A 12,359-nucleotide genomic window follows, 5' to 3' on the forward strand; every position below is an offset into this window, starting at 1 on the left:
CTGGATATGGCAGCCTGGAATGGTTGTTCAAGTGCAGCTAAACTTGGCATGTTAGTAAATGTGCCACAATTAACAATAATGCATTGCACTTGTGCAGCTGACCTACGGAACCTGGGAATATACCATCTTGTCAAGACGGGGAGAATAAAAGTGTGGAGAATATAATTATAATACCTTGTTAACTCATACAGTGCCATCCGGCCACAAGGGGTGCTAGAGTGCCAGAAATTTCTCCATTGACCTTCTTTATAGCTTTCGTCGACCCTCTGCCAACTGGCCTGTGTTTTCACCCCGGTCAATCCTATGGGTGTCCAGAGGAGGAAGCTAGCTGACACGTAGCCAAAATGCTAACCCATTTAGAAGCCCGATCTAAAGCTATTTCAGCCGCAAAAAACGTTCTCATTGGGTCTGGGGACACAATCCGGAGAAAATCCTGTCTAAAGACGCGATTCGGCCGTTAGCGCGAATACGGCCCGTGGATGGCCGAGTCTAAGTCCCGGCCAAGGATGGACGTCTAGACCGGGGCTTCGTTGAGGCCTCCGATAAAATAATTCATTTTATTAAATATCCCGGACATGTTCGGGATAGGCACCCTGGAATACGTCGCGCCGCCTACAATGAACATTTGGTGAACATTGGGGGGGGTCTAAACTTTATTTTAAACCATTTTCAATGGAATAAATCGTCGGAGCATCTAGCGTCTCTCGTTGGTGAGCGCTGGGCGAGCCGGGACCACCCACGTTGCTCCAAGCAGCTCGGGGTAAGTAAAATAGCAAATAAAAAATTGTTTTTGATCCCGAATATCCCGAACTAGTTCGGGATAGGCACTAAAAGGGTTAAAGTGACCATTTTGTAGAATTTTGCATTTGTAGTTATTTTATTGTAATTTAACAACATAATAACCAGCACAGATAGACAAAGAGACATTCATGGATTTATATTTAAAAGTAACTTTTATTTCCCCCCTGGACCCAGGGTATGGCAGCTGCATACCCCTGCCATACCCAATTGAGGCCCGTGCAGACTTGGACAGAGAACTAATAGTCGTGGCATTTTCTTTATCTCGGCTGCGGTACATGGATGATGACGACGATAAGCAGTGCGCTAGGTTTCTATCAAGTCACTGTAAATATGTATATGCTTCACCAGGCAGATTGGGAAAAATTGCCACCCACATCCACAAATGTTGAAATTAAATTGACTGTATTGAATTTAAATAGATTGGACCGAGTTTAAATTGGCAGTATTTAATTGAGAGTCCTGAATTTAAATTAACTGCTGAATTTAAATCGACTTTTTTATTATTAGTTTACCTTGACTGTACATCATTTGCTGTATTGAGTTTATATAGTCAGTATTGAATTAATTTAAATTGACTGTTTTGAGTTTAGAATGACAGATTTGAATTAATTGACTGATTGAGTTGAGTTTTTTATGCCACTGCCGGCGACAGCCATGGCCGGAGACATTATGTTAGACATTATGATATCTTGTTCTCATGAACATGATATCTCAGCAACGCCTGGAGGGAATCTAATGGCATAAATGTTACCTATAAACGTCGTCCACTCAGCATCAGTGGGAAGGAACAGAATGTGGCCGTCATCATGACATGACGGCGTCATGTCAAGGTCACCAGTCATTGTTCCACCACTGGTCACAGTGGTGGAACAATCTTCTACTTACCACCACTTTTCAACCTATGTTCATATAATTGGTCCTCACTCAAAAATAACTTTTTTCTTTTTTCTTTTTTTTCTCAGAGGAGGGCTATGGGCAGGTCAGAAACCCATCGTCTTGTGACATCATCGATTGCCAATCCAGTTTATAGAAACTGCAGGCTTTCTATTTCTGAAAAGTTGCAATGTTAAAGTGGAAGCCATTGTTCTCGCGATAATAAAAATCTAAATATCTTTTTCAAAAATATTTATTAAATATTTTTTTGGGGAAAATGATGATGTCACAAGACGATGGATTCTGAACTTCCCACAGCTCTCCTAGGAGACTTGGACTGAGTAGAAAAAAATTGTGATATTTTATCATGAACATTAGTGAGGACCTATTATATGAAGACAGGTTGAAAAGTGGTGAACTACTCCTTTAAGTAAAAGTAGCAATACTGTATTGTAGAAATAATCTGTTACAAGTAAAAGTCCGGTATTCAAAGTCTACTTGAGTAAAAGTAAAAGTGTTTGTATCAAATTGTACTCAAAGTACCAAAAGTCCTAGTAACTCAAGTTTCCAGATAATTATAGTGGAGTAAAAGTACAGGTAGTTGTTTCTAAGATGTAGTAGAGTAGAACAGTACTTTAGTAAAATGTACTTACTTTTACACCACTGAAGAATACACATAGTAACGTCGAGCTGTGCTACTGAAATACTTTTATTTATTTATTTATTTTGCCGATGGGTTCCCAGATTGCAATGAGTGTGACAGATGTGGATGTAAACAGCAACTGGTTGGTGGAGGCACGCAACCAAGATGCAGTATTTGTAGTTTATCATTTCCTCGTTAAATCAGACAAAGCTAAATTGAACGCTGCATGGAAAGATCCACAACAGCGAGAAGACTGATGGGGTTCAGTGCTAGTTCAGGATTTGGCACATGGCACTGCAATCACTAAATCATACCATTTTCACGTCAAGGACCCCACAAATTGATATGTATTAGGCCACGGACCACCCATTTGGAAAGATTTTGTGCTCGGAAATCCCATCAAGAGAAGACATTTGTTGTTTGATGAGATTTAGAGCATGTTATTCTACACATGTCTCTACTGTAGGTGTAGAGAGAGAAACATATTAGTTTATTCATCCTCTCACTCGGCTAATGGCTTAAATTGTACTTCATGAAATGATAGTGACATTAACCACTTTCAACATGGTGTCCATATTTTTGTGCATGTCATTGAAGCTTTTTCTTTTTTCTTTTATTGCCAGCCAAATTTAAATATGAATGTGCGCTTATAACGCCAGGAAATAGCTATATTTAATCATCATAATCACATCAATTTACCAAGCCACGTTGATATACCATAACACAAAATGACCACTAGAGCGAGCCATAGACCATAGACTGTGGAAGCCCCCATGTTAACCCATGTTAAAACCAAGGTTCACAACATTCAAGGATGGGACGATGACGTCGATCCCCATTGACATGAATGGGAGACCCGCGGGCCGCCATCTGAGCTCAATACTGTTCAATTCGTGCTTGATCGTCTAAAACCACCATCGGTATGGGCACCGGAACGTATACAGATGCCACACAGAAAGTTTCCGAATCAAAATCTGACCTAGTGAAGCTGCGTGAGGGTTGGATGGTTTGCATTGAGCCTAGCGGCTAGCAGAGGCCTACGTAAACAGGAAGCTATGGCTTAAAGGTGACGTCATAATCGTATCCTTTTTTTTCACGGTTTACGTCTTTATACTAGCCGAAGGTAAGCTAACCGTTCCGCTCCGTCTATTAACCCAAATTAAAAGCTTAAACAATGCTTTTATATAAAAGTCGATTAAAGTCGCTTGGCAGGGAACTCCATAGTGAGATAGTCGATCTAAAAGTCGACCGGCCCTGACTGAGTTAAAAATGTTTAAAGATGCAGTGCCATAATTTCTTTTCCACCCTAAAACATGATTATCAGGTATTATGATTATACTAGGAGGAAGATTTTTTTCCAAAAAAGTTTACAGAAAGAGTTAAAAATAGTTTTTTATGTGGCCACACCCACCAGTTCATTAACACTTAAGTTGTAATGAATTAATCTCTTTGAAGGTCCAAGATGCCATGGTCTCCATAGACTTCCATGTAATTCATAGTGCACGGATCGTGCACGCCCATGCCTAGATCATGCACCACGTGTGTGCACGCTGTTCACAGCTTTCTAACAAAATAATCCGCTTGGAAATCCGTTCAGGCATTCATGATTTAGCAGCCATTATGTTTTCTTCAGATGTAAACAAACATGGCTGCCATGTTTGAAAGAATGGGTTGGTATGGAGGTTAAACATGCAATTTCGCGATCGCAATCATGCCTATTACATTTCTGGAGGTCCAAAAAACATTTTTGAAAAAAAAAAAGATTCGATTTTTTATATTTTTATTTTTTCAAAAACGGCCCAAACTCGGGAAACTCGGTGTTGGCACAGGGGTGGTACCTATACAAACTCGGGAAACTCAGGGTTGTGCACCAGTAGTGTTAAGTAGTGGTGACCCAACTGAAGTTAGCCACACCCACAGTGTTGAGTGAATGGTAAAAGGGGAGGGAATGATTATATGACGTCATTTTATCTGTGTTTTTGGATCGGCACTTTTGACCCACAAGGTTTCAGCCTCCAGGAAGAAACCCCAAATACAAAGGGAATACATAATTGCTCATAACAACCACACCAGGGGTCTAATGAAATACTGTCAACCTCATAGACACATGAAAACCAGAAAAAGTACAAAACTATGGCACCGCCTCTTTAAAAAAAAGGCAAAAATAAACCATCTAAATGGTCACAACACAACAGCATTGTGATGAGGTGAACATCTTTGAAAGTATAATAAGTAGTAAACAGTTTCTCACTTTGCCGCGGACCACCCGCAGCAAGGACCCCTATGACACACACCTGTTAAACTTGAACAAAAAAGAATGAGCGACTGTTTCTATCCCATTCTCTCTCCATTCTATCTCATGCTATGTGAGAGCTCAATTGACAGACCAAACATTAGCATAATTGTATTAGCATAATTGTAATCCGCTCTAGCCTGACCAGTTGGATGACACTGCAGACTTGTTTTTCACATGTTGTTCGGAGACGCATCAAATTATAGACTGACTGTTACCAAACAGTCAACTTTGAGGCAATATTTTTTGCGGCGCCTCAAAGTTTTTTATCTTGCAGCGACAACAGCCTAATTAAGCTACAGCAGGTCTTAATTATGGCACAGTAAATCTCTTGTGACATAATGCACAACAGCTCTTTCTCTGCCTTCTATCTCCTTGTTTTCGCTGTGGGCTTTCTGAGGACTATTGGAAACGGTAGTATTTTAGAACCCCCGACTGATGTGTAGTTTTATTCTGGAACTGTGGTTTTCGACCCTTTCCATACCAAGGTCCATTATTTATTTGAGCATTTGAGCCGCGGACCACCATTTGAGATTTAGACTCTCGGACCCAAAGCGTAGAATATTTTGTTGTCGTCATAAGATTTTTTGCACGATTCCATGCTGTATTTATGTGGTACCATAGGAGAGATAACAGGCAAACGTTTTAAAAAAAATACTATTTTAAATTAGATAATACGTATGTTTAACAATTATTTAACTCTTGAGAGCGTAAAATGAAACCAAATGGACCCGTCATTTTACACTCTCAAGAGTTAAAGATCTATTTGGTTACCAACTCCATCATTTAGCTGGGGACCACATGGAACCCCCTCAAGGACCACTGGTTGAAAACCACTGTTTTAGAATAGCTGAGCATAGCTCAGGGGTAGAGAAACCGTTATTAGAGCACGAAGGGTTCCCAAAGGGTTCCCAGTTCGAATCCGGGCTCCCCCTGAGTTAATGTCGAAGAGTCCTTGGGCAAAACTCTGAACCCCTAATTGCTCCCGGTGAGTAGGTTGGTGCCTTGCATGGTTTCCTCCGCCACCGGTGTATGAATGTGTGCGTGAATGGGTGAATGTAATGCACAATCTATGTAAAGCGCTTTGGATAAAAGCGCTATATAAATGCACCATTTACCATTTAGAACATTTGTAGTTTTTAACAGATTCAGGTCTAGAACCTTGACTTCCAAGGTTTTTGTTTTACTAATACAATTGTAGAACCATGACTTTGTGGTTTTTAACAAACTAGATTTGCAGGGCGCGATGCAGCCTTCAAATCCAGTACTATACTATACTGCGCTGACCAGAGCAGTCTTAAACACTGCTGTAACACTCCATATTTGTGCAATGTCTGCCCCTGGTGTGACTGTTCTCATGGCATGACTGAACAGTGTTTGTGGCACGTGCGGATTGGAGCAATGGTGCACCTGTAGCGACGGGGCACCCTGACTTGTGGCCCCTGGTGTTGCTTTGGCAGATCCCTGACCACCAGTGTTTGTGACCAATTTGGTGCGGATTTTCATTTGTTAGGTCCACCGTCCACCCGTTAGGCAATTATAACACAACGGCTGCCGGCATTCACTTACGCTTTATTTTGAAGAGCCCCGGAAGCTTTCTGCATGTGTACGTGTGTGTGATCTGACTATTCTAAGATGGACGTCTGTTTGTTTACAAACGGTCGCGAACTAAAATCCTAACCAGGGCCGACCAACATGGCATAGTGTAGCTGTGAAAAAAACGGATCTCGGCCTCCTCTACGTTATTTGCACCTTATTCAGAGATACAGCCGTTTTTATGTTACAGCATAGAATAGGAGTCAATGGAGAATGGCCACTCCCCGTTGCTTTTGGCTGCGTTGCGTCATGACGTATGCAGTTTTTTCTTTCACCAGCACCCGTAGCAAGCGTCTGTTGCCTGGTTACCATGTTAACCCTTAACTCGTCTGTGGGCGAGGTTGGCCACAGGGGCACCCATTGTGCTAAACTGACCAGCAATAAGTGACCACACTAACTTGTGTTGATGCCCCCTCCAGCCTGGAACACCCCACAGCAACCAGCATCCCCCACTCCCCCAGCAAGGACCAGACCATCTCCACCCAACACCCCTCAGGCCCCCTGGCTTATGTAGGAGAAGGAGGAGTGGATGGGAAGAAGAGGCGGAGTCCCAGCTCGTACGGGGGAAAGAGCAGCAAGCTGAGCAGGGTGGGAGGCCTGGAGAGTCTCCTCAGGAAGGGAAACGGGACCGGGAGCATACTGGCCTCAGGGCCCGACTCACCCAGACAGGTAAAGGAGACCTGTCTGTCTCACTTTCTCTTAAGGTGTCTCCACACCAAACAGCCTACAGGAGACTCCTTTTGACTCTACACAGACTGCAAAGAACTGCAAAGAAGCACTTTTCTTTTGACTTTCGTTGACTGTAGTTACTGTATGGCAGTCTTGCCAGATCTGATCGTTATAAGCGACTTTGATCCTCTTTTCCTATAATGTTGCTAGTTGTGGGTTGCTTTTGTTTGGGCTTGTTTCTGAGGTGTAGTTGCTTATTTGGCCTTGCTTTCCACATTCTTTTAGAAAATAGCTAATGTAATAGAGCTCAATTAGGTGAAACTGGTTGCTTCTTTTGGGCTTATTTTCATAGACTTGGCCGCTTGTTTCACTCACAGAATCTGGCAACCGGAAGTGTCTGTGCTGTGTTTTTTCCTGCTCTGCTTTCACCAAAACAACACTCATGCACTATTACTAGTGTTGCTTTGGAGTTGATTAGTATAGAAAATTGAGAGTTGAGAAAGTGAATTTGGTATTTAGTTAAAATGTGCGACGTGAAAATGTCTCTGGCTTATTTAGGCTTGCTTCTGGAAAGTTCTGCACTGTAGCAGACTAGACTCTGGTCCATTCTAGTGGAGGATTTACCACCGACTGCAAGTACCGACTGAACATGCTCAGTTTTCCTATCGACGGGTTCCGCCAGCCCTATAGGCGGCAAGCGCCTCTTGCCGACAAGCTCCTGATGGCTTCCTGTTGGCAAGAGAGCTTTCCGACGGCGATTTGTGGGAGATTCGGCGCGGTTAAGACCTGCCTTTAACCTGTTCCTTTACAGAGTATACACACACAGCAATACTCTGATCAGTCCCTGAATATTTATGTTTGTAATACTTTTAAATGTTATCTTTACAATGCTAATGTGTTATTCTTAAATCTAAACTACTGCAGGAGAATGTTTAAAGAAATCTCATTAAAAGGCAATGGCAAACAGAAAGTCTTTTTTTAGCTGTTTTAAAAGAACAGTTCTAGGAGTATTTATTTTTATTAGGGAGACCTGTAAAGACACTGTTACAGTAGTCAGGTCTACTGAAGAGGAATGCTTGCAGGAAATCCTGCTGAGACACAAGTCATTTAATCCGTGATATATTCCTAAGGTATTAACAATTTTGCTGCCATTTTAAACATAGCTGTACTAAGCAGCTGCCAAATTGTCCTTACCTTTTAACGTGGGCACGTGCACGCATGGTGCATGATCTGTGCGCGACTCATGTAGTAGACCGGTAGACAAGATGACAGCTTTCGAATAAAAAAAAAATCCATTGGAATAGACAAATCCGTTGCCAGGCAGTATCCAGCTGAATCCGCCAGTATTTACATAAGAAAACGTTGGAAACAGCCAGTTGTGCGCTATGGTAACACCTGGGCACGTTCCCGCACATAGCAGACGATATGTGCGCGGATCATATGCCAGGCGGGTAGAGGAATCAAACAGCTACCAAATAAAAAGAAACGCGTGAAAAAAAACATTCTATGGCCGTGCAGCTCCTTCCTTTGTTTACAAGGAAAACATATGGGCCGGGAGCTATGATTGGCTTTCAGACCGGATATGGAAACCTAGATCCGGTCTAAACAGGAAATACGACCAGATACAGTTAGGGGGCGGGCCTAAAGTCTCCGAAGCGGCTATATACAGCGACCATACTTTTAATCGTTTCATAATGATTAAAGCTAATTAAATCTTCGGGCTCCTCGGGCATCGCAGAGTGGTACAGCGGGAAATCTCCGGTTTCGACGGGGATCGCGGGAAATGAGTTAATGTGGGAGTTAAAATTCAGGTCAAAGTCCATGACTACGCCAAGGTTTTTGGCTTGGATTGTGGTTTTTAACATTATCGATTGAAGCAGAGCGCTGACTTTTAAGTGCTTGTAGCTCTGACTTTTAACTGCCTGTAATAAATCGTAATCTTTATTCTTCTTCGTCCTGTGCATCACTACAGCAGGCATTGACACTAAGGCTTGCCCACCTGCCCCCGGCAGGTAAATAAAACGTCAGGGCAGGTGAAGTTTGCTTTCATGTTGCCCGACCGGGCAAGTGCTCATTTGAGAGGGGAGTCAGGGGACGCAAACGTCTATAAACAAAACACGAGATATCTGTTTAAACACCTGAACGTGGCCAGTGCGATCTGTCTTCTGTTATGTGGAATGTAAAATAAGAGAACTATTTACCTATGATGTGCTGTTTTTACTGTGGCTACTGCGTGAAACCATAGACATATTCAATCATAGCTACAGTATGTACAGTAGGTATTTGGAGGTATTGAGGTGTGACATATTTTATCGCACAGGCCCAGAAAGTAAAGAAATAAGTGTTAAATTGAGCGGTAATTAAAATCTTTACCTATTTTATAATGGACGATTTACTTTTCGGGCAAGTGGGCATGACCTTCGGGCAAGTAGAACATGACCTGTACTTGCCCGATGGACCTTAGTGTCAACCCCTGCTACAGTATAATACTAATACTATGTTTTGTCTTGTACTCTCTGCCAGGCCAAGCTGCATCACTGACCCCAGCCTGTTCCATATAGACTGAATGTTGGGCAGCTGCGCGGGCCATGTCACCTGTGACCTCACCAACCTTGCACTCCGTCTCAATGCCGTCACCCTGCTTTACATGGTAATGACAGTTTCGCACTTCAGCTGCAGTGACTTCTGGGGATCGGAGTCTTTTATAGGAATCCGACAACACTGGCTCCTCCTGTTTCATTACTGCCGTGCGGGCTGCCGTATAGGCCAGTGGGTGCAACGGTAGCATCTGCTCTTAACTTTAATCTCGGTGATGGACGGTTGGATGAAATTCTGCCGTGGGTCACTGTGGTTATGGCCTTTTCACAATCCCCCACAATACTTCTAGAACTCTCTGGGAAGGGAATTTCACTGAGGATTTCTACCGTAGCTATACATGTGTATTTCTTTTTTTTTTTTTTTTACCATTTCCTGGTTGAGGCCACATCCTGGTTCCTGTATTGGGTCAGGTGACCAGGAAGCAGCCTCTGATTTATGGGAGTTTGAACATTGTAGAACATCTGCAGTTATCCTTCTCTCTCTCTCTCTCTCTCTCTCTCTCTCTCTCTCTCTCTCTCTCTCCATTCTGTGTTCTGTGGATGACTTCCAGTGGCGTCAGTTCAGAAAAAGCTAAGGTATGGCAACATGACTGGTGTCTTGCACGCGCGCCCAAGACACCAGTCGTGTTGCCATACCTTAGCAACAGGCACGATGAATTCATTTTAAGAAGTACATTTTTATTTGTTTTCCCCCCTGTAGCCAAGGTATGGCAGCTGCCATAGCTTGCCATACCCAATTGACGCCTCTGATGACTTCCTCTCTCCATCAAGCATGCCTGTGTTCAAAGTGCACTTAACCCTTATTCCCTCACTCGCTCTCTCTCTCTCTTCCCCTATCAACTCCAGACCAATGTCTCTCCACAGGGGTGTCACACCAAATTCTGGGCCCTGGGTACAAGGATTCACTGCGGGCCCCCCATGAATGTTAACTATTGATAAATAGCAGATATACAAGCTCACAGCGCGGCACCGAGTGCCGCGCTGCGAGCTTGTATATCTGCTATTTTTGAAAAATCTTGAAAATGTGTGCAAGAAACCTATGTCAAGGACCCCCAAGATGATATGTATTTGGCCACGGACCCCGATCTCAAAATATTTAGTTCCAGGGACCCCCCAGAAGCAACATTTTTGTTACAAATGTTCACTAAAAAAATACATATATTCAAAGATTTGCGCACATTTTCACGACTTTTCAAATTGCCGCGCTGTGAGCTTGTACATCTGCTATTTTTCAATAGCTAAAGTTACTAGGGCCCCTCCACCTTGGGCCCCGGTAACTCAGTCCCACTTTCCTACCCCTTGTGACGCCCCTGCCCCTATCAACTCCAGACCAATGTCTCTCCACATTACCAGGCCCAGGGCCTGTTGGTACAAGGGAAGTAATCGATCATACCAGGCAACACACAGACAGACACTCGTCTCTATTAAGCTCGTTGCATTTCAATGAAGCAAGAAAATCAGGGCTTTTTCGAGGATCGTTTCCGCCTTTTTTTTTTTCTCTCTCTCCTTGGTCTTTGTTTTTAAACGATGCAAGAAACGCAAATTACATGTATTTGTGTGTCAGGACTTGCATCAGAGACGGAATTATTATTATTATTGTTGTTATTGTTATTATAATTATTATTACAGTGGTGTTGGATATTGTTTGTTTTGTTGGGTTATTTTTTTTTTAGTTTTTTTGTATAATAATTTATCATTTCTTAAATGACCGTTGCTGTTTTGTTTGTTTTCTTTTCTAATAAGTTGAACTAGAGACATTATGAGCAAAAACGATTACGGCATTTTTGACGAAAGAAGTTGAAAGTATTATGGCGGAAGTTCATATTGTTTAAAAATGTGTACATAAGTTTTATTATTTTTGTATTTATTAATTTTTGTCCCCTTTTGACTAAAGAATGAGCTAAAGATGGTGTATTTTAATGGAGGCCTATGTTTCATAATCTTGTAGAAATGGACCTGGTCTCACAGGAAAAAAAGAAAACAGTGTATCGTTGTTGTCAGTTGGAAACCTTGTATGTCCAAAACCGTTCGTTTTGTATTTATCATTTTAAAAATGATTCAAAATGGTGAAAATAGCTGATCTACAAGCACACCATGCCTTGCTCCGCGAGGTGTTGTGTGCTTGTAGATCTGCTATTTTCACTAGTTTTGTGCGACTGTCTTGTATGATGAAGCAGGGCCTCATACGAAAAAACGTACAAATTTGAAACTTTGAGATACAAGGTTTCTGCCCGACAGTGACAAAATGCTGGTAAATGTTGGTTGTAACTAATGAACCATTTAGTGCAGCCATGGAACGTCTGTAAAGCAAAGTGAGGACCCCCAGGGGTTCCGGGGGGTCCCCGGCAAGATGAGTTAATATACCATCAAAATCAATTTAACCATTTTTTACCCTACACATCGATCAGTTGTTGGTGCGATGCATTTTGAGCTTGTTAGGTCTGCCATCTTTAAAGAATCTTGAACAAAATAATGCGAACAATGCAGAATATTTTTTGAATAATTGTTTGATGTTGAAACACTTGGGGGACAGTCCAAATGTTAACAGCACAAATGTTCTCTTATGGGGGTCCCTGGAACAAGATATTTTGGGGGTCCGTTTGAGAACCACTGTGGTAAAGGGTTAGCAGTGATTGAGCCTCCACCGCACGCCCACTCTGCAGTTGAGGAATTATAATGAACGTTATCAGCTCTTATACTGGCTGATCCTCTCATCTCTCATAGGAATCATTTGTCACATAATGTGACACATGCAGTACAAAGTCAAATACTTTGCACAGTTCTAAAAACATTTTCATGTTGAGGACAATTTATCTGGTTTACGGCCCCCACCTCTGAAAAGACTTTACTAAATGTTTCAAAAACACACGGTGAGCTTGAAGATCCG

General features: G+C 42.3%; 1 protein-coding gene across 2 annotated transcripts in view; it reads left to right on the forward strand.

Moving 5' to 3' along the window:
• Window positions 1–10,386, forward strand: part of atxn7l1 (ataxin 7-like 1) — a 92,775-nt gene extending 82,389 nt beyond the window's left edge. For both annotated transcript variants that reach the window (XM_080754752.1, XM_080754753.1), the window contains 2 exons: window positions 6,626–6,875; window positions 9,399–10,386. In XM_080754752.1, coding sequence (XP_080610878.1) covers window positions 6,626–6,875; window positions 9,399–9,416 — 268 coding nt within the window. In that variant the 3' untranslated portion in view covers window positions 9,417–10,386. The remainder of the gene's footprint in view (window positions 1–6,625; window positions 6,876–9,398) is intronic.
• Window positions 10,387–12,359: the final 1,973 nt, after the last annotated feature.

The sequence above is a fragment of the Nannobrachium achirus genome, assembly GCF_963921795.1.
Source record: "Nannobrachium achirus genome assembly, chromosome: 23".
Taxonomy (NCBI): domain Eukaryota; kingdom Metazoa; phylum Chordata; class Actinopteri; order Myctophiformes; family Myctophidae; genus Nannobrachium; species Nannobrachium achirus.